The sequence below is a fragment of the Geotrypetes seraphini genome, chromosome 2, assembly GCF_902459505.1.
Source record: "Geotrypetes seraphini chromosome 2, aGeoSer1.1, whole genome shotgun sequence".
Lineage (NCBI taxonomy): Eukaryota > Metazoa > Chordata > Amphibia > Gymnophiona > Dermophiidae > Geotrypetes > Geotrypetes seraphini.
The window spans coordinates 281,941,246-281,964,133 of NC_047085.1; the positions used below are offsets into that span (position 1 = coordinate 281,941,246).

Below are 22,888 nucleotides of genomic sequence, written 5' to 3' on the forward strand. Positions count from 1 at the left end.
GGGCATCAGACCTGCTGTGGCGGCATCTTTTGTTGTACACGCCTGTCTCGGCTATGCATGCTAGAGACTGATTTGGTTGGAGCCTCCTCAACTGCTGATTAGTGCTGCCCGACTCACCAATTCCGCCCCAATTCCAGTTAATTCTCTTTTTTAACTCCGGCCGCCGGACTCATTCCCATCTAATGTAACTTCCGGTTATGCGAAACCGGAAGTTACATCAGAAGAAATGAAAGGACGTGGGAGCATCGAGGAGGGAGCGAGCAGACCTCGGAAGCAAAGGGTAACTGGCAGGAGGGCTGAGAATCTGCAGTGGGGGGCTGAGAATCGGCAGGGGGGGCTGAGGGCTGAGAATCGGCAGGGGGGCTGGTGAGTCTTGGGGGCTGGGGATGGAAGTTGAAATCAACAGGGGGGCTGGAAGCTGAAATCGGCAGGGGGGCTGGGGAAAATTAGAATCGGGCTAGGGAAGCTGAGAATCGGGCTGCCCGATTTACGATTCGAATCGATTTACCACGACAAAAAATCGGTCTCCCGATTCGTTAACTGACCCTACCCCCTCGCCCCTAAAGCAGGAGCGGCAGCGCTGCCTCTTGCTGGCCTGCTGCTCCTGCTTTAGAGAGCAAGTGGGGAGGGTCAGTCGGGAAGTGGCTTCCCTGCTGGTGTCCGGCTTCCCCGCATCAATTTACCTAATTTCAGGAGTCTGCCTTGCAGAAGAAAGCTGGCTCTAGCGATCTTTGCAAGCTGCCATATATTGTCCGAGTTGTCTTCTCACTGCCGTGGTCCTATCCCTTCTCTGATGTCAGAGGAGGGGGCGGGACTGCGGCAGAGAGAAGACAACTCGGACGACATATGGCAGCTTGCAAAGATCACTAGAGCCAGCAATCTTCTGCAGGGCAGGCTCCTGAAATTAGGTAAATTGAATACGCAGGCCTTTAGGGGAGTGCAGACGTTCAGGGGAGGGGGCCCTGGTGTAGAAGTACACGGAGGGAGGGAGGGAAGGGGGGTTCAAAGATTTGTGCATATGTCGGACTTCTGGGGGAAGAAATAAGGGGTCTAAAAACAGAGGAGAAGGAGAGAGATGGTGGACAATGGGATTTAGGGATGAAAATTACAGAAAAGGAGAGATGCTGGATGAAAGGGTAGTTGAGAAAAGGTGGATCTGTAGATGGAGATGAAAAAAAGGAAAGATGCCAGACCTCCAGGAGAGGGAATGGAAACGGAAGGGGAGGACAGAGATGGCAGATGGATGATTAGAATGAAGAAAGAAGGAGACCCTGGCAAGCAAGCTATCAGAAGACAACCAGAGCCTGGGACCAACAAAATTTGAACAATGACCAGACAACAAAAGGTAGAAAAAATAATTTTATTTTCTGTTTTGTGATTACAATATGTCAGATTTGAAACGTATATTCTGCCAGAGCTTTTGTTAGACCACAAACGTGAGCTAGGATTTAACAGAGAAAGGAAATGTCTTTTTTGTTTGTTTATTTTGTTTACACCACAGCGCCAGTGTGGTTAGGAGAAGGCAAAGGGGGTGAAGAGGCTATAAAATAAACCCACCAGGATGTTTGAAAAAAACACCCAATTGGGCAGGAAAATCGAATTGAATCAAAAAATCGATTCAGTAGGCTGAATCGAATTGAATCGAAATGAAATTTTTTTTCCTGAATTGGGCAGCATTACTGCTGATGGCTGGATCACTTTATATATCAGATGCTTTATATGACCTTTTGACAGTGCTGGCAAAGATGCCGGTGTTCTCCCTTTCAACCCGCCGAATGCTCTAGGTCAGGCAGTGGGCTGGTGTTACTACTTCCATGGAGACTTTAGTGAGGCTGTCTTTTAAGGGGCAGTTATTGTTTGGCACAGACCTGGAGATCGTCCTTAATTCGGTAATGGACTATTGTCCAAGTCCCTACCTGATAGTAGAGCCAGACCCTCAAGGGGTTCTGGTGTTCTAATTTTCATGGCTTCAGACACTCCAAACAGTATGCACATTCCAGGTCGCAGAGATTTCTCAGAGCTCCTGAGGTTGGTATGTGAGCTTCAGACGTTCCCAACCTTCCGCCGCCCGTCCTGCACAAGCTATCAGAAATATACAATGATGCCAGCACGTCGAATTCTCCTCTGCAGATAGGGAGCTGGTTCTTGGAGTTTCTGCCTGCCTGGATGTGCATTACAGCAGACCAGTGGGTCTTGGACATTATTCGATTAGGATACAAGCTGGAATTTGTCCAGCCTCTGTCAGATAGGTTCGTGATTTCTCCTTCCGGAAGACCGAAGGTTCTCAGAGTCCAGGCTATTGTTCAGTGTTTGTTGGATATTCAAGCTATAGAGCCGATGTCACATGACATCTCAGGCAGATACTCTATATACTTAGCGTGCCAAAGAACGTCTCTGATGATTGGATCTTCAGCAAGTGAATGCGGCTCTCAACCTTCCCCGCTTCTGAATAGAGACCGTGTGGTCAGTCATTGCAGCAGTGGCTCCAGGGATCTTTCTGGCCTCTCACATTGCAAGTTTCTGCGGTTTCATGTTCTGCATCAACTTTACCAGTTCTTGACCCTTCCATTTGGGCTGGTGATGGTGCCTCTGACCTTCACCAAGATGATGATAGTGATGACAACTAACCTGAGGAAATTGGGTCTGCTTTTGGAGCAGTCAGTTCCTTCGGCGTGGGATTATCTTCAAGTTATAGGCTTCGTGGTTGTCACATGCGTCCTCCAGCCTGTCTTAACTCTCTCGCTGGGCGCCGAATTGCCTTGCAGATTTGTCAGCCGTGGCCTCTACTAACCCAAGCCCCTAAGACTCACCCAAGCCCCCAAGACTCACCCAAGCCCCCAAGACTCACCAGCCCCCTTGCCGATTTCAGCTTCCAGCCCCAGCCTCCAAGACTCATCAGCCCCCCTGCCGATTTCAGCTTCCATCCCCAGCCCCCAAGACTCACCAGCTCCACTGCCGATTCTCAGCCCTCAGCCCCCCCTGCCAATTCTCAGCCTCCCCCCGCCGATTCTCAGCCCTCCTGCTGATTCTCAGCCCCCCTGCCAGTTACCCTTTGCTTCCGAGGTCTGCTCGCTCTCCCCTTGATGCTCCCACGTCGTTTCATTTCTTCTGATGTAACTTCCAGTTTCGCAACTTTAATTTAATTCTTTAGTGTGTGGGGGGTGGGGGTGGAGGTGGGACAACACCTACATCAACAGTAAAGTTAGAATAGGGTCATTAAATCCAGTGGCGTACCTAGTATATATGACAGCCAGTACTGATCATTTTTTAACAACCCCCTCCTCTATATAAAAAAGATGTTTTTAGTAATAATCCATGAGTCACACAACAAGGGTGCACCTAGGAAAAGGCAGCATCTTAAACACTGCAGTGAGCACTAGAACACCAACACACGCAATGTAAAACTAAATAAGCCAGATCCTGCACAATCAATTGATCCTGTACAGTCGATGCTAACAGAAAGCCATGTCCTTTTCATACACACAGACAGATACACCCTCGCCCAATATGGAATAATCACAAACTAAAAATAGAACTATGTAGACAAAAGTTAAACTGAACCAAGAAACCAGACTCTGCATACAATGCAACACCACAGAAACAGTTACACGTCCTCTAATACTGTGCAAAATATAAAGACAGTAGATGTAAATTTGAAAAAACTGCTACATAACAATCACCATTTTACAAATTAACAAACAGAAATAAAACAAATAATTAGAAATAAGAAAATACCATTTTTTTGACTAATCCATTTTTCAGTTAGCTTTCAGAGGCCAGATCTTTCTTCAAGACAGTACAGCAGGGGTGCCCACACATTTTTTAGCTTGCGAGCTACTTTTTAAAATGACCAAGTCAAAATGATCTACCAACAATAAAATTTTAAAAAACACAAAGCACACTGTACGCAGAGAAAATGTTAATTATCATTTGTATTCGGTTTTTTTTTTTTCAGAAATCAAGGCAGATGACCTTAAAATATGCAATGTCACCTCAGTAACAACTATACAAAAAGAGACAAATATACCCCCTCCCCTTATACTAAACCACGATAGCGTTTTTTAGCGCAGGGAGCTGCGCTGAATGCCCCCGCGCTGCTCTCGACACTCATAGGCTCCATGGCTTAAAAACCACTATCGCGGTTTAGTAAAAGTGGGCTATAGTGCAAAATATAGACGGCAGATATAAATTCTCAAAACGGACACATTTTGATAACTAAATTGAAAATAAAATCATTTTTCCTACCTTTTTGTCTGGTGATTTCATGAGTCTCTGGTTGCACTTCCTTCTTCTGACTGTAAATCCAATATTTCTTTCTTTCTATCTCTTTCTTTCTCTCTCCCCCTGCCCCCTCTCTATTTCTGCCTTTCTTTCTCTCTCTCTCCCCCTGCCCCAACCCATCGCGCCAATTTCTCCACTTCCCCGATTCTTTTCCTACCTCCCAAGCCACCACGACGATTTCTCCTTGCTGCTTCCCCGAGCCAGGCCAGGCACGTACAAGCACCGGACTCACAAGACTTCACCTCCACCGTCAATTCTGACGTCGGAGAGGAAGTTCCAGGCTAGCCAGGCAGCGATTGGCTGGCCCAGAACTTCGGAAGTCTTGTGAGTCTGGCACTTGTATGCGCCTGGCCTGCCTTGGGGAGGCAGAAAGAAAAAGATTGCAAAGACGACAATATCGACTCAAATTGCCTTTGCAATCTACTGATCAATCACGATCGACCATTTGGGCACCACTGCAGTACAGTATACTGCTGTTATGGTATCCTGTCCTGACCTGAGGAAAGGGGTTTAATCCCCCCAAAATTGCCTTATTTCTATTTCCTATTTATAAACTTTAATCAATACAGTTACAATACTAGATTGTACGTAAAGCAACAAAAAAAAATTTTTCTACCTTTTATCGTTTCTGCTTTAATCATTTTCTCTTCGCTCTCTTCTTTCTATTCAGCGTTTGTCCTCGCTTCCTTCTATGCAACATCTGTCCTTTCTCTTTGCCCCTTCCACCCATCTTCTGCCCTCTCTCTACCCCTTCCATCTACTGTCCACCCTCTCTCTGCCCCTTGCATCCACTATCCACCCAATAATCTGTATATCCTGTGCCCTTTCTCTCTTTTGTACATGATTCAGTTCAGCTTCACCCCTTCCCCTATGCTCTGGCATTTCTCTCTTCTCCTTTCCTTCCTTCCTTACCACTCCACCCCATGGTCTGGCATCTCTATCTTCTTCCCTTCTCTCCCCCCATGCCCTGGCATCTCCCTCCTCTCTCTCCCTCTCCTTCCTTTTCTGGCACCTCCTCTCCTTTCTTTCCCTCTGGTTTGGCATTTTGTCTCCTTTAGTTTCCTTTCCTTCCCCCAATGCCCTGGCATCTCTCTCCTCTCCTCTCCCCCTCCCACTCCATTATCTGGCATCTCTTCTCCTTTCTCTCCTTCCTTCCACCTGGTCTGGCATCTGCCTCCTACCTCTCCCCCCATATGCCCTGACATCTCTCCCCCCTCCATGGTTTGTTAGCTACTTTCCTTTCCCTCCCTCCCATGATCTTGGCATCTCTTTCCTCTCCCTTCCGTGGTCTTCCTTATCCCCTCTCTCTCCCCAATTGGGTGCTGCTGCAGCACTTCTCTTCCCCTTCCCAAATGGGTGCAGCAGCTTTTCTCTTCCCCCTCCCCACCAAAAAATTGGGTGCTGCAGCCGGACCATTTCTCTTCTCCGTCCCCCCTAAAAATGGGTGCAGCAGCAGCAACATTTCTCTTCCCCCTCCTTCCCTCCCTCCCAAAAATCGGTGCAGCAGCAGCAACATTTCTCTTCCCCCCTCCTTCCCTCCCTCCTAAAAATGGGTGCAGCAGCAGCAACATTTCTCTTCCCCCTCCTTCCCTCCCTCCCAAAAATGGATGCAGCAGAACATTTCTCTTCTCCCTCCTTCCCTCCCTCCCAAAAATGGTGCAGCAGCAGCAACATTTCTCTTCCCCTTCCTTCCCTCCCTCCCAAAAATGGGTGCAGCAGCAGAACATTTCTCTTCCCCCCTCCCCTCCCCCATTCGGTGGTGCAGCAGCATTTCTCTTCCCATAAGAATATAAGAACATAAGAATTCGCCTCCGCTGGATCAGACCAGAGGTCCATCCCGCCCAGCGGTCCGCTCCCGCGGCGGCCCCTCAGGCCTATCACCTGTGCAGTGGTCCCTGACTATTCCTATAACCTAGCTCAACTCCTATTTGTACCCCTCAATCCCTTTATCCTCTAGGAACCTATCTAAACCTTCTTTGAAGCCCTGTAACGTGCCCATCCCTCCCACCCGTCGGCAGAGTCGCTAGGCAAGTTGTAAGCTCCCTCCATTGCTGACCATAGGTCAGCGATGGAGGGAAGCTTACAACTTGCTGCTCTTCCTTGCTTCGGGCCTTCCTCGTTGCCGGGTCCTGCCTTCATGGAAACAGAAAGTAGGCAGGAGTCGGACCCGACAGCGAGGAAGGCCCAAAGCAAGTTGTAAGCTTCCCGCTTCGGGGCTCTAAGGTGTGCGTGCCGGCTTCCATTCTCTTCTTCCCTCCCCGGGACATAACTTATGGTTTCGGAGGGAACAGAAGGGAAGCCGGCACACACACCTTAGAGCCTCGAAGCATGAGTTTGCATCTCCAAACTGGTGAGAGGTGGTTTTTTTGTTGTTGTTTTATGTTGAGCGGCAGCAGGATTCGCGATAGATGACAGCTGGGCGGTCATCTAAATTAGCCAGGCGCAGCGCCCAGCTAAAAGGCCCTGGGGAGAACACTGAAATTATATCCTGTTTGTCTATGCATTATGTATGTCAACAAGTAACCTGTTCTGAGCTCGTTGGGGAGGATGGGATATAAAATGAAACAAATAAATAAATAATGAGGGTTACCTAATACTACCACATAATTAAATTTCATTCTGTAGGTTTCACACCAAAGAGAAACAAATATTCTTTGGAATGTCAGTTTGGGCAGTGCACAAAGGATAATTATGTTGCTGTCAGAGTTTGGTTAATAAGCCTTTGTTAGGCTAATGCAAGTTGTATGCATACAAACAGGTATGGGCAGTTTATACTCTTACAATGTCTGGAAAGAGGTGTAGGAAGAAGATATTCTTCTTGCTGTAGGATTTGTCTTATAGGAAGGAGAAGCTGAGGATGGTGCCGAGGGACCGTATTTGAAGCTGTAACATCCCTACTTTTACTCTGCTTCCCCCCTCCCCCCCCCCCTCCCGATTTAAGGGTAGGTAAATTTTACTGTATTGGCTATTTTTTTCCTTGGATTACATTACAAGAGGTTGGGTCAGTTACACAGGAAGTTACAAATGACAGTTTGACATGGACATTCAATAGAGTTACTAGTACAGGTAGATCAGTACTGTACAGTTGTTAATACAGTTAGATCATAGTTATAACTACGTAGTTACAAGTTCAAGTAGGTCATCATTGTTCCAGGAGTTGCATTAGTTTAAAAATGGGCTTTTACAATTACCATTTCAGTTACTTCATTGTTGGCTCCCTGTCTTGGTATAGAAATGCTTTTAAATGTTTTCTGAACCTGAGATAATGGTCACAGGATACTCTTGCAAGTAAGGATTTCAAGCAAGTAAGCAGCAGTCCTGGTGGGGCAATTGTATTGGTGGAGTTATGCTGTCTTATGGTGCATTTCAAAAAGTAATTAAGTCAGTGTTGTTTGATAAATTCATTTCTTAAATGTGGATATTACTGTTAACAAAATTTTACCTAAGAAACTTGTTGTATTTTAATTATTTGTATTGTATTTCACTGATTGTCCAGCCTTCTTTTGTGTAAACCGCCTAGAAATTGTTTGATTATGGTGGTATAGAAGAATAAAATTATGTTATGTTATAGTGTAAGTGGTAGTTAGCCAATTAGCTAGCGGTTCTGCATGGGCAGGAATGAGAGAAGGTCGTTCCTGCCGGAATTCACTGTTGGACCACCAGGGATATGTAAGGTATGCGGGGGAGGCATGAGGGAGATAAAATAATTAGAATCTGGTTGAGACAAGAGGCAGGAGGCCTGAAAACATGTTTAGGAGGGGGATGGGTCAATGAATCAAGACCCCCCATTTTTGGGCCATTTTTTTGGCCCCCAAATCTGTTTATATTCATATATGGTGTATGTATATATAACAGTTCCTGGGTTAAGAATGTCTGACTTACGTCAGACTCATACTTATGAATCGGGGTCCTGCTTCTACTTTCCTGTGCCAGCGTGCCCCCACTTTCTCCCTTCCTGTCCCAATGCAACCCTCCCTCTTTTCCATGTCCCAATGTGTCCCTCGTTGTCCTTCCCTTCGTTCTACGTCCCAAATTCATGCCTCCCACCCTCCCATAGGTGTTAACCTCCACAGGCAAGCAGCCTCCTCCCAGCCACATGTCTCTTCGCAAGGCCATGAGCAGTGGCTCCTACCCGTGGTTAACCTCTAACATCAGGGAGGAGGAGGGTTAAGTTGGGACAGGAAGGGAGGAAGAGAGGCGGTGTGTTGGCACAGGAAGGGAGAAGCAGGGTTGCGTTGGGAAGAGAGCACAAACGTTGGACAAAGAATGGAAGAACATAAGAACTGCCATACTGGGACAGACCAAAGGTCCATCAAGCCCAGTGTCCTGTTTCCAACAGTGGCCAACCCAGCTCCCAAGTACCTAGCTAGATCCTAAGTAGCAAAACAGAATTTATGCTGCTTATCCAGGAATAAGCAGTGGATTTCCCCAAGCCATCTCAATAATGGCTTAAGGGCTTTCCTTTTAGGAAATTATCCAAACCTTTTTTAAACCCTGCTAAGCTAACTGATTTCACCACATTCCCTAGCAACAAATTCCAGAGTTTAATTTCATGTTGTGTGAAGAAATATTTTCTCTGGTTTGTTTTAAATCTACTACTTCGTAGTTTCATCACATGTTCCCTAGTCCTAGTATTTTTGGAAAGAGTGAACAAGTGATTCACATCTATCTTTTCTACTCCTTCATTCATTATTTTATAGACCTCTATCATATCACCCCTGAGCAATCTCTTCTCCAAGCTGAAGAGCCCTAGCCACTTTATCCTGTCCGTATAAGAAAGTTGTCCCATTCCTTTTATCATTTTTATCGCCCTTCTCTTTACCTTTTCTAATTCCGCTATATCTTTTTTGAGATATGGTGACCAGAACTGCACATAGTATTCAAGGTGCGATGCATTATAACATTTTCATCTTTGTTTTCTGTTCCTTTCCTGATAATTCCTAACATTCTATTTGCTTTCTTAACAGCTACCGCACATTGAGCTGAGGGTTTCAACGTATCCTCAACAAACACCTAGATCCTTTTCCCGGAAAGTAATTCCTAACATAGAACCCAACATCACATAGCTATAGTTCGGATTCTTCTTTCCCACATGCATCACTTTGTACTTGCTCACATTAATCGTCATCTGGAGGGAGGGAGCATGAACTTGGGACATAGGAGAAATAATGGAGGGAGTGAGGGAAAGAGATGCTGAGATGGGGAGGGAATAGAATGAGAATTGTTCGGCATGGATTGTCTGAGTGAGAGGAAAAGATGGTGTACATGGAGAAATGAAGAAAGTAGTGAATTGTTGAGTATCGGGAGGGAGAGAGAAATGTTGGATATGGTGGGAGAGTCATGAGGTACAGATGCATGGGGAAGAGAGACATGAGAGGGAGAAATGTTTGATGTGCTTTGGAGAGGGAACATTAGGATGGATGAAGAACAAAAGTAAGTGTAAACCTATCTTTTCTTTCTATTTAAACTACAGTACTTTATTTTGAGGACTATTTCTTTAATGTTTTAACATTTTTATAGACTGTGTACTGTATACATTCAGAGTTACATACAAATTCAACTTAAGAACGGTTTAAAAAAATGGAACACGTTCTTAACCCAGGGACTGAACATACCAACCAAGGTACCTTGGTTTGCGAGCATAATTCGTTCCATAATTCGTTGAATATCAAAGTGAATTTCCCCATAAGAAGTAATGGAAACTCAGACGATTCGTTCCACATCCCAAAAACAGGCCTATGTTGCACTCAACTTCAGTGACTTTAGATAAACCAAATTACATCTCTCTTCCCTCCCCCTCCCCCCGAACCATATCCCTTCTTCTCTCTGTCTTCTTGTCGTCCAACACTTCTCTCACTCCCTGTTTCGGCATTTCTCCCCTCTCCAACTAGAACCAGCATTTGTTCTCCCCTCTCTTTCCATCCCCACAGACCATCTTTCCCTTTTCATATTCCCCATCTATCATCTTTCTCTTTTCGCTTTCCCCATCCCCATCTACTCCACGGTTCACCTTCAAACCTGCCTTCAGCTGAACAGCCGCAGTCATATGAATTAGCCCAAGCTACCTCCCACCAGTATTGCAGCATTCCCTCCGCCGAGCTCTGCCTACTTTTGATTTCACTTCCTGTTTTTGGCGGAGCTGGATATGGCATAGGCAAAGCGGTGGTGCCGGTGTCTGCTAGAAGTAAAGATTTGAAGGTGAACTGTGGGGTGGGGGAGAAAAGCCGGTTCCCGGGGTGGGATGGTGGCAGCTCGGTTTGGGGGGGGTGATGCACTCGTTTATTGAGTCAAAGCTTGTTTTGCAAGTTAAAATTTGCTGGAGTGTTTTACTCGTCTTGCAAAACACTCGCAAACCGTGTTACTCGCAAACCGAGGTTTGACTGTATATACATTCACAGGCAATCCCCGGGTATTATTTTAAAAAATAATTTAGTATTATTTTTTTAAAATTCATCTTAAAAATACATATCCAGATGTATAGATGAGTCGACTTGCAGTTGATTCTGCCAGTCAGTATAGGTTGTTTTTGTAAACTTTTTAACCTGTGCCATTCATTTCAGAGAGAATAGCACATTGCGGCACCAACTGGAGCAGATGCTAGAAAGCATCATGCCTCAAGAAAAATTCAAGGAAGAATTGGAATTGCTGAAGGCAGACCTGGAAGAGAAAAAGGTATTGTATTGTCAAGGTGCAGTGACTTTGAAAGATCCTGTAGCCCCTGATGCCACTAAATAGAAGTTTAAACATCAATATATACATAGATGTAGTGGGTTGCTAAGAAAGCATTTATATCACCAAGAGAACGTAGCAACGGGAGTTCAGATATTGACCTCAGAGTATAGAGTGCTCATTCGGTCTGTCATTCGTCATTAATCCCTGCTAATGTTCTCATATTCTTGTAATTTTTTTTTAGAGTCTTTTTATAATCTTTTTATTGTGTATTGTATCATTTAAATTATTAATAAACTACTGTTTATATATCATATGTTTTGATCACTTAGCTTATTTTGCGTATCTGCATTCTGTGATCTACTGGTTCACCAGTGCTGTCCCAGCATTAGATTAAGTATTCCCCCATGCCAACGCGTTTCGCTTAGCTTTGTCAGGGCTGGGGAATCTGCGGGAAACATAAAGCACAGAGAAAACCTATTACTGTATAGTAGTAGTTACATAAAGCAAAGTATTCATAAAGTAAAGCATCTTACCATAGTTTTAAACTTCCATACTATCACGCCGGTAATAACCAAAAGATGGCCGCGGCGTGCACCCCACAATATAAATACACTCATCCCTTGACGTCATCTCCAATAAGGAGCGAACAGTAAAACTGTCAGAATACTAACAGGCTAGTTAGACGTCAGCCTGAGCTAGCCAGTCTATAGAGAGGAATCTAAACTTAAAAGAACTACGTTGGATGTTCATGCTAGGGTCGATGGCTCCTGAGGGGTTGAATGAAGCCTCTGACTGGCTAGCTCAGGCTGACGTCTAACTAGCCTGTTAGTATTCTGACAGTTTTACTGTTCGCTCCTTATTGGAGATGACGTCAAGGGATGAGTGTATTTATATTGTGGGGTGCACGCCGCGGCCATCTTTTGGTTATTACCGGCGTGATAGTATGGAAGTTTAAAACTATGGTAAGATGCTTTACTTTATGAATACTTTGCTTTATGTAACTACTACTATACAGTAATAGGTTTTCTCTGTGCTTTATGTTTCCCGCAGATTCCCCAGCCCTGACAAAGCTAAGCGAAACGCGTTGGCATGGGGGAATACTTAATCTAATGCTGGGACAGCACTGGTGAACCAGTAGATCACAGAATGCAGATACGCAAAATAAGCTAAGTGATCAAAACATATGATATATAAACAGTAGTTTATTAATAATTTAAATGATACAATACACAATAAAAAGATTATAAAAAGACTCTAAAAAAAAAAAATTACAAGAATATGAGAACATTAGCAGGGATTAATGAAGAATGACAGACCGAATGAGCACTCTATACTCTGAGGTCAATATCTGAACTCCCGTTGCTACGTTCTCTTGGTGATATAAATGCTTTCTTAGCAACCCACTACATCTATGTATATATTGATGTTTAAAATTGAATGAAGATACTCTAGACTCGAACTAAATAGAAGTGACTTTAGTCATTAGGGCTTGCAAAAAAAATTACGTTGTTGTTTTTTATGTTTTTTTTTTAAGATGGACAATAAACATTGTTCTAGTGCAATGTGTCTAGTGGTCCTGAATGACTGGGTTTTGCATCTGAACCCACAAGTTGTTTGCAGAATGCTGTCAATCATCTTTTAAACTCCACCTCCTTCCAACGGAGCTGCTCCTGCACCCTCAGTATTCTTTTCTGCATGCAAGTTGCTCAAAAATGTTTCTGCTCAGCTCTGTGCTTTTATTATTTTGGGGTGTTTTTTTCTAAGCATGTGGAGTCTTAGTGCCCAGAGGTTTCTATTTGTTTTGCCTGAGAGAAGATGCAGACTCGTGCTGTAGAAGTCCTGGGCCCAATTCTATTCAACTTATTCATAAGAGATATGACACAAGGACTTAGAGGAAGGGTATCACTATTCGCCGACGACGCCAAACTTTGCAACATAGTAGGCAAAAGCTCATTACCTGATACTATGTCACACGACCTACTGCTGCTGGAACAATGGTCAAATACTTGGCAGCTAGGCTTCAATGCTAAAAAATGCAAGATAATGCACTTGGGCAAGAGAAACCCGCGTAGAGCTTATGTACTAAATGGCGAGACCTTGGTTACGACCACGGAGGAACGCGATCTAGGAGTGATCATTAGTGAAGACATGAAAGTTGCCAATCAAGTGGAGAAGGCTTCCTCCAAGGCAAGACAAATATTGGGGTGTATCCGCAGAGGTTTCGTCAGCAGGAGACCTGAAGTTATGATGCCGTTGTACAGAGCCATGGTGAGGCCGCACTTAGAGTACTGTGTTCAGTTTTGGAGACCACACTACCGAAAGGACGTGCAAAGGATCGAGTCGGTTCAGCGAACGGCCACCAGGATGGTCGTGGGGCTCAAGGATCTCCCATATGAAGAAAGACTACAGAAGTTGCGACTGTACTCACTCGAGGAAAGAAGAGAACGGGGAGATATGATCGAAACGTATAAATACATCACGGGACGCATCGAGCCAGAAGATGATATCTCCTGGCCCATGGGTCCCTCGACCACCAGAGGACATCTGCTGAAAATCAGGGGAGGGAAGTTTCACGGCGACTCCAGGAAGTACTTCTTCACCGAAAGAGTGGTGGATCATTGGAACAGACTACCACTCCAGGTGGTAAAGGCCAGCAGCGTGACGGATTTTAAGAATAAATGGGATACTCTTGTGGGATCTTTAAGGAAGTAAATTCAGGGGGGGGATACTTGGAATGGGCAGACTTGGTGGGCTATAGCCCTTTTCTGCCGCTTTTTTCTATGTTTCTATGTTTCTAGCAGGATCAGCACTCGGAAACACCTAGCTAGCCTGCCTGCTTGTGATTTTTTTGAACTCTGTTGCTGTCCCCTGTATCCTTGATTTATCAGGAGCTTGAGTTCAGGCTGTTTGGCTCCTTCCCAGCTTAGCTGGGATTAATAGTGGGTCGGCTGCATGGTCCTCTCCCCCTTTGCTGTGCAATGTTTTCTGGGGGTTGAATCTTAGTTCACCCTCAGTCCGACTAGCATCTCGAAGACTAATTTTGTCTGACCAACCAGTGAGGCAGAGTTCTTCTCTATTTATCCTAGCTGCTTTCCTGAGCTGAAGAAGGCAGGCACATGGTACAGTGAGTGCCTATAGGGAAAACTTGGGGGAGTGAAATTTAAAGGTTTCCACAGCCAGAGCCAAAGTCCCTGCAATTTTTCTTGTGGTAGCCTTCTTGGATTTTAAACAGTCTTATTTATAAAGACTCCATCTGCCTCAAAAGACCCTCAAATGTGCTTAAAGGGTGGAAATATATTTTATTGAATTTTCAAAAAATAATACAGCACAGGGTAAATAACAAAAGCCCAACAAACATAGCCTAAACTACCAAGAGTAGCATTCATCAGTACATCATCCATAATGAAAAAATCCACTAAGCTTAGAGAAACATTGTTACACATAATGGATCATAATAACAAAGAACAGCAATCTACACGCACTGATCACATATACTCCCTCCCCCCCACTAACTTCCCTTTTACCTTCCCCCCTGCAAAAATCCCAGGTAAATTAATCCCAATAATAGGGTGGGAACCCAAGAGGGCTCGAGAGAAATTATGCTCTCACTTAGTATACCCAAAACTCACTGGAAAGACAGTATTCATTTAGCATCTCCATTGAAGGCATATCAATTGTCACAGTTAATGCAGTCAAAATCCTGGAAGTTATAACGACAGTAAATTATCCTACCAATCTCAAATCAGTGCAGTAGTAAAAAATTGTTTCTTTAAACTTAGAATGATTAGATCATTAGCCAATATTTTTGACCCCCAATCCCTTAACATTTTGATCCATTCTCTTATCGTATATAAGCTAGCCTATTGCAATTCATTATGCAAAGGTATATGCCAAAAAGATATTCGGCGTCTTCAACTATATAAAAATTATCACAAACGTGAAGAAATTTGACCATGCTACTCTGTTAAAAAAATGCTCATTGGCTGTCTATACCATACAGAATTACTTATAAAAATCAACATTCTCGCCTTCAAAGCCCAAAATACTAAAGAACCTGCCTTCATCCACAAAGAAAATAAGAACATAAGAATAGCCTTACTGGGTCAGACCAATGGTCCATCAAGCCCAGTAGCCCGTTCTCACGGTGGCCAATCAAGGTCAATAGTACCTGGCCAAAACCCAAGGTGTAGCAATATTCCATGCTACCGATACAGGGCAAGCAGTGGCTTCCTCCATATCTTTTTTTTTTTGTAATTCTTTATTTAAACACTGCGAGACAAGTACAACATGTACCAAGACGGCAAAACCACACAATCAGAAATACAGTGTATACATTAATATATCCCCCCTCCCCCCCACACAACATGTCCCCTTCCCCTCCCACCCCTCCCCTACCCCCCCGCCTCCCCCCACGACCCTCTGAAGTACTCATCTCCCGGTATCTGCTATACCCCCCCCCCCCACACATGAAATAACAGAAAGGAAGAATTAACAGGACATAATCCTAAGATTAAAACGAAGCAATGAATGTCCCTCTTCAGAAAAGCACCGTCTAAGAATGCCATACAAATTACTCAGATTTTCCCTCCATCTCTATGAACCTCCCCCATAGGTCCTCAAATTGTCGCCTCTGGCGTGTAAGTAGAGCAGAAAGCCTAAATTTCTCACATACCCATCCCAATTTCACTCGCATCATCGCCACCGTAGGAATCGTGTGGCTCTTCCAAAGAGATGCCAGTACAAGTCTAGCAGCTGTAAAAGCCAGTCTAGCCAACCTGTCCTGCGTGGCCTCCACTGTCCCAGGGAGTACCCCCAGCAACGCCACCCCCGCTCCAAACGGTAATTGACATTGCAAGAGACACCCCACATAGCGGAACACCTGAGTCCAATAGTCCACAAGACGAGGACACTCCCACCACATATGAATGAATGTACCCCTCAGACCACACCCTCTCCAACACTCCCCTGTACATGAGGCACTCATCTTTGCAAGCACCACAGGAGTGACATACCATCTCACAAGGAGCTTAAGAGCATTTTCAACCAGTTGTGGAGCCACCGCCACGTGATGTATGCGCAATGCTATTTGTTCCCATTCCTCAGTCGTGTAGGTAATCCCCAAATCCACCTCCCAAGCCCGCATATATGATGTCTTCCGATCCGGGTCAGCCAGCAGTAATCGATACAATTGAGAAATGCAGCCCCTACGCACAGGGTCCCCCAACATTAACTCAAACCTCGAGCGCTTATATGCGGCAGGGTCCCCCGCTTTAAATCGCATAATATAGTCCTTCACCTGTAAATAGGGGAATATATCTCGCTGCTCTAAATGGAAAGAGGCCTGGACCTCAGGAAACCCCCGAATATGCTCCCCCTCCAACAGCTGTCCAAACCATCTCAGCCCCCCTCGCTCCCATCTACAAAAGACTCCACCCTCCCTACCCGGAGCAAAATCCTCCGCATACCGAATAGGCAAAAGATGGAGTCCCCGCAGTTTACCCACCAGTTTTCTATATGCCCCCTTCCAGATCCGAAGCGTCCATCGTATAAAAGGATTAGAGATAGAAGCAATATCCATCTCCCGCAAGCCCACCCACGGTAGGTAAGACAGAGCCGGTATGCCCCTAGGGTCCCCCAATAGGCCCAGTTCCACCTGAACCCACAATTTAGCTGGGTTCGCATGCCAATCCACAACCGCCCTAAGCTGCGCCGCCCTATAGTACATTTCCAAATTGGGTAATCCCAATCCCCCCTCCTCCTTAAATTTGAACATGGCATATCTCGCCACCCGAGGGTGCCTGCCCCTCCATATAAAATGCAAAAGCATCCTATGCCAACGAACAAAATAGGCCCTAGGGACTTCAACCGGAAGCACTTGAAAAAGGTAAAGAAACCTGGGCAGGACCATCATACGTACCACCTCCATTCTGCCCATCCAGGAAAGGTACAGAGGGTCCCATCTATCTAGATCCCGTCGCACTATCTCTCCCAAAGGGAGATAATTAAGGCGGAACAGGGTATCCCACTCCACCCCCAGCCATATCCCCAGGTATTTAATTGGGCCCGTCACCCACCGGAAGGGTACCCCCTTTTGCAGGTCCAGGGCCTCCGCCACTGGTACCGAAATATTCAAGATCTCCATCTTAGACAGATTAGCTTTAAAGCCTGAAATCCGCCCATAGTCTCGCATCAAATCCCGCAAAGCCAGAAGCGACCTCTCCGACCCCTCCACTATAGCCAAAATATCATCCGCGAAAAGGGACAGTTTATGTTCCTCCCCCTGCACCCGCACCCCCTTCACAAGCCTAGATAGACGGATACTTTGAGCTAAAGGCTCGATCACCAAAGCAAACAACAGAGGAGAGAGCGGGCACCCCTGCCTCGTCCCTCGATGCAATTCAAAGGGCTTGGAGTAGACCCCATTAACTTTGACACAAGCCATCGGGTTGTGGTACAGCGTAAGAATCCAAGAAATAAAACGCGACCCGAATCCCATCTGGCGTAGAACCGCCTCCATAAACGTCCAATCCACCCTGTCGAACGCCTTTTCGGCATCCACCGCCACCCACGGAGATCCAGATCTACGAGCCGCCCACACCAAGTTCAACACCCGCCTAATACCATCAGCCGCCTGGCGCCCCCCAATGAACCCCACCTGATCCGGGTGGATCAGGTCCGGCATATGAGTCGCCATCCTATCTGCCAAAATACGGGCCAGGATTTTAGTATCTATCCCTAATAGAGAGATAGGTCTATAGCTGCCACACAAGGACACATCTTTCCCTGGCTTAGGAAGAATCGTAATCCCTGCCAAGCGCATATAGAAAGGCAAACGCTCTCCCTCTTTCAGAGAATTAAATAATCTAGTTAGCAAGGGTGCAACCAATGGAGAAAGTTTCTTATAGAACAGCCCCGTAAACCCGTCTAGTCCGGGGGACTTTCCCGGCTTCAAATGTCTAATAACATGTAACACCTCCTCCACCGTGATATCCCCCTCCAGCCCCAGTGCATCCGAGCTAGATAGGGTGGGCAGCCCCAAATCCCTCAAATATGCTTGGCTCTCCACCTCCGAGCCCTTAAGCTCTGGGGTATAAAGCTCCTGGTAAAACTCCCGAAACCGCCGCTGAATGCCTACCTCATCAGTAATTACCGTGCCATCGCGCTCCTTAATAGCCAATATATTACTCCTAGACTGCTTCAATTTGACCCTTTGAGCCAAAAGTTTGCTAGCTCGATTTCCTGATTCAAAATATTTAAGCTTCAACTTCTCAAGATTAAACTTAATCACCTCATCTTCCAACTTCCCAAGGGCCATCCGGGTTTCCTGAAGCCGAAGCCTCAACTGCGTGTCCCCCTGTCCCCTCTTATGTTGATCCACCAGAGTGCGGAGCGTCTCCCGGAGCTGCAATTCCTCCTGCTGCCGGGATTTTTTCTTATAAGCAGCTATAGAAATCAATTCCCCCCTTAACACCCCTTTTAGGCTTTCCCAGATCGTCATAGGGGAGAACTGATCCACATTGTTAAACTCTAAGAAATCATATATCCCCGTTTCCAACTTCTGCACTATTTTCGGATCTCCCAGCAGGGCATCGTTCAATCTCCAATACGTATCTCCCCCCCGAGGTCCTCCCCATTTCAGATCCACCCATAGCGGGGCATGGTCTGACCATCCAATGGTATCAATCTTGGTATCTATCACTCTACCCCCCCCACCCTTTATCCACACATACCAGATCAATGCGAGTGTATACCTCATGTACAGGGGAGTAGAACGTGTAATCCCGACCCATCCAATGTTGGACCCGCCACCCATCCTCCACATTAAGGACTTCCAGAAATCTCTCCAGACATTTTCTATCCTTCTTAAGTCTATCACCCCCCTTGCCCGTGGAATCCCACTCTGGATTAAGAACCAAATTAAAGTCCCCCCCCACCACCACAGGCCCCACCTTAACCGACAGGATTTTAGACAGGAGGAGGTCAAAAAAGTGACCCTGTTGAGAGTTAGGTGCATATAAATTTACCAATGTTACCCGAGTTCCATCAACAGTACCAGTCCAGATAATCCACCTCCCACCTTCATCCCTCCATTCCTTGTCTGGGACCACCCGCAACTTATGGGAGAACAAAATCCCCACCCCCGCCTTTTTCCGCTCCACCCTATTGGAGGCCCAAACCCTCACTGGATATTCCCGAAACTGTACCAGCTTTTCCCCAGCTTTTACAAAATGAGTTTCTTGAACAAAACAGATATCAAAACGTAGGCGCTTAATTTCTTTCAACAACAATTGCCGTTTACGTGGCATGTTAAGCCCCTTAACATTCAAACTGCCCAATCTAAGCATATTATCCCCCCCCATCCCCCACTAAAGACAGCACACCCATCACCCCTGCATCTCCCCCCACCTTCTCTCTTCGTAACCCATTCCCCCCCCTCCCAGTCCCACCCTCCCTCCCTCCTCCCCCCTCCTCCCCAACTCTCCCCTCCCCCCTCCCCACCAAACCCGCTCTCCCATTCTCCCCACTCCCTCCAAGACTTCAAGTGACTTCACCACCCCCCCATGTCACCTTCGTGATACCTCCCGTCCCCACATCCACACCTCATACTCACCATGTCCCCCCCCCAAGCACTCCCCAGACCATCACCAGTCACACTCCCAAAGTCACCACTAGATCAACATCAAAGTCCAGGACCCATTAACAGGTAATCACCACCGCCTTCAGCCAGCCGCTCAGGTGATCGGGGCCGCAGCTGCCCTCTGCTCGTCTGCTCCTCCCTCCTGTCGAACGCTCTGCCGTCCTCTCCGTCTCTGGGGCACCGCTTTCCACTGATACCGCTCCAACTTCTGCGCCGCCACTTTGCTCAAAACAGAATCTCCCATTTTCACCAGGCCCTCCTTCAGAAGCATCGCCTGCAACTCCGCCACGGTTGTCACCCGCTTATGCACTCCGTTGAAAGTAACCAGTAGACCAAACGGGAACAGCCATCTATATCTCAAGTTATTCTGCTTCAACACGTCCAGCAACGGGCGAAACTCCCTCCTCTTCTGCAAAGTGATGCTCGAGAGATCCTGAAATATCTCCACTTTCAAATTCTTCCAGGAGATAACACCCAAGTCTCTTGCTTTCTTCACCAGACGATCCTTATCGGGGAAGTGGTGGATACAAGCAATAATATCTCTCGGGTAATCCCCATTCTTCGGACCCAGGGTTCGGTGCGCCCTATCCACTCTCAGGCCCCCGGTAGTGTTGTCAGGGGCCCCACCATCCGCCAGCAGGAACCGGCTTAGCTCCTGCACCACAGCCGCAGCGTCCCCATACTCAGCTGTTTCTGGGACTCCCCGGATCCGGACATTATTCCTTCGGGACCTATTTTCCAGGTCCTCCACTTGGGCGCAGCAGTCCAGCAGATCTTTTTGGACTGCCTTCACCTGAGTTGTGAGTCCCTGAACCGTCTCTTCTTGCTCCCCCAAGCGTTTTTCATTGTCCTCCACTCTGCCCAGCAAATCTGCAAAGTCCTGCCTTATCTCCTTTACGGCCTCTTTGATTTTACCTTTTACAGCCGCCACCTCCTCTTTAATTTCAGTGGCCCATAGTTTCAGGTCAGCTTTTGTAACAGCCGCCGCCGACCCAGCTCGCCGTAGCCTCGGGGAAGCACCGCGCTCAGACTCCTCTTCCGACGCGCTGTCTCCCGACTCGCGCGCGGACATGCCCGAGGTCCCGCGCACGTGGCGGAGGCCTCCCTGCTCACCGCCGCGTTCCGTCGCTCTGCCGGGCTCCACTCGTTTTTTTGTCGGCATCCCGCAAGAGCCCCAGGCTTCCCCCACACTCGTCCTACCTCGGGCGCACCGATTGCAGCGTCCCGCAACGGGAAATTTTTGCTCTGTAGAGAGGAGAGTCAGAGCACAGTCCCTAACCCTCCATCGTGGATCGTGACGTCACCGGAAGTCACTTCCTCCATATCTTAAGAATATAAGAACATAAGAATTGCAACTGCTGGGTTAGACCAGTGGTCCATCATGCCCAGCAGCCCGCTCACATGGCGGTCCTCTGGTCTAAGACCAGCACCCTAACTGAGACTAACCCTACCAGCGCACGTTCTTGTTCAGCAGGAACTTGTCTAACTTTGTCTTGAATCCTTGGAGGGTGTTATCCCCTATAACAGCCTCTGGAAGAGCGTTGCAGCTTTCTACCACTCTCTGGGTGAAGAAGAACTGCCTTACGTTCGTACGGAATCTATCCCCTTTCAACTTTAGAGAGTGCCCTCTTGTTCTCCCTACCTTGGAGAGGGTGAACAACCTGTCCTTATCTACTAAGTCTATCCCCTTCAGTACCTTGAATGTTTCGATCATGCCCCTCTCAATCTCCTCTGTTCGAGGGAGAAGAGGCCCAGTTTCTCTAATCTTTCGCTGTACTGCAGCTCCTCCAGCCTCTTAACCATCTGAGTCGCTCTTCTCTGGACCCTTTCGAGTAGTACCATGTCCTTCTTCATGTACGGTGACCAGTGCTGGATGCAGTACTCCAGGTGAGGGCGTACCATGGCCCGGTACAGCGGCATGATAACCTTCTCTGATCTGTTCATGATCCCCTTCTTTATCATTCCTAGCATTCTGTTTGCCCTTTTTGCCGCCGCCGCACATTGTGTGGTTGGCTTCATCGACTTGTCGATCAGAACTCCCAAGTCCCTTTCCTGGGAGGTCTCTCCAAGTACTGCCCGGATATCCTGTATTCGTGCATGAGATTTTTGTTACCAACATGCATTACTTTACACTTATCCACGTTGAATCTCATCTGCCATGTCGATGCCCATTCCTCGAGCTTGATTATGTCATGTTGCAGATCTTCGCAATCCCCCTGGATCTTTACTACTCTGAATAACTTCGTATCGTCCGCAAATTTAATCACCTTGCTCGTCGTACCTATGTCCAGATCGTTTATAAAGATGTTAAAGAGCACGGGTCCAAGCACCGAGCCCTGCAGCACCCCACTGGTGACGCTCTTCCTGTCCGAGTATTGTCCATTTACCCCCTGATTCCTATGCTCCAGCCAGTTTTTAATCCACGTGAGTATTTCACCCTCAATTCCATGGCTTGCAATTTTATGAAGTAGTCGTTCATGCGGAACCTTGTCGAACGCCTTCTGAAAAACCAGATATACAATATCGACTGGATTGCCCTTGTCTGACCCAGTAGGGCTATTCTTATGTTCTTATTTTCTTTGTCTGTTTACTCCTTCAAAGAAGTGCAGCAAGTTCGTCAAACATGATCTGCCTTTGCTAAAACCGTACTGACTGGTCCTCATCAGCCTGTGTCCGTCAAGGTGATCAATGATGCTGTCCTTTATCAGTGACTCTACCATCTTTCCCGGTACCGAAGTCAGACTCACCGGTCTGTAGTTCCCCGGATCTCCCCTCGAACCTTTCTTGAAGATTGGTGTAACATTCGCCACCTTCCAGTCTTCCGGAATCTTTCCCGGTTTGATCGATGGCTATTAGTTGAAGCAGTACAGCTATGGTCCCTTTCAGTTCCTTGATGACCCTCGGATGGATGCCAACTGGTCCCGGGGATTTATCGCTCTTAAGTCTATCAATCTGCCTACACACCTCTAGACTGACCTTCAATCCTGTCAGCTTTCCGTCTTCGTTTCCAGCATATAGCCTGATGGGTTCCGGCTTGCTGTGTACATCTTCTTCGGTAAATACCGACGATAAAAATGTGTTCAGTTTGTCAGCAATTGCTTTGTACTCTTTTAGCACTCCCTTTATTCCATGGTCATACAACGGTCCCACCGCTTCCTTTGCGGGTCGTTTCCCCTTAATATATCGAAAGAATGGCTTGAAGTTCTTCGTTTCCTTGGCTATTTTTTCCTTGTAGTCTCTTTAGGCCCCTTTTACCGCCTTATGGTACCTGCGTTGATGTTGTTTGTGCTTGTTCCA

At 46.6% G+C, this 22,888-nt stretch overlaps 1 protein-coding gene across 6 annotated transcripts in view; it reads left to right on the forward strand.

Annotated features, from left to right (window-relative positions):
• The window catches only part of ICE1 (interactor of little elongation complex ELL subunit 1), a 964,399-nt gene that overhangs the window by 322,157 nt on the left and 619,354 nt on the right, over nucleotides 1-22,888 (forward strand). For all 6 annotated transcript variants that reach the window (XM_033929748.1, XM_033929749.1, XM_033929750.1 and 3 more), the window contains one exon: nucleotides 10,842-10,953. In XM_033929748.1, the coding sequence (XP_033785639.1) occupies nucleotides 10,842-10,953 (112 nt within the window). The remainder of the gene's footprint in view (nucleotides 1-10,841; nucleotides 10,954-22,888) is intronic.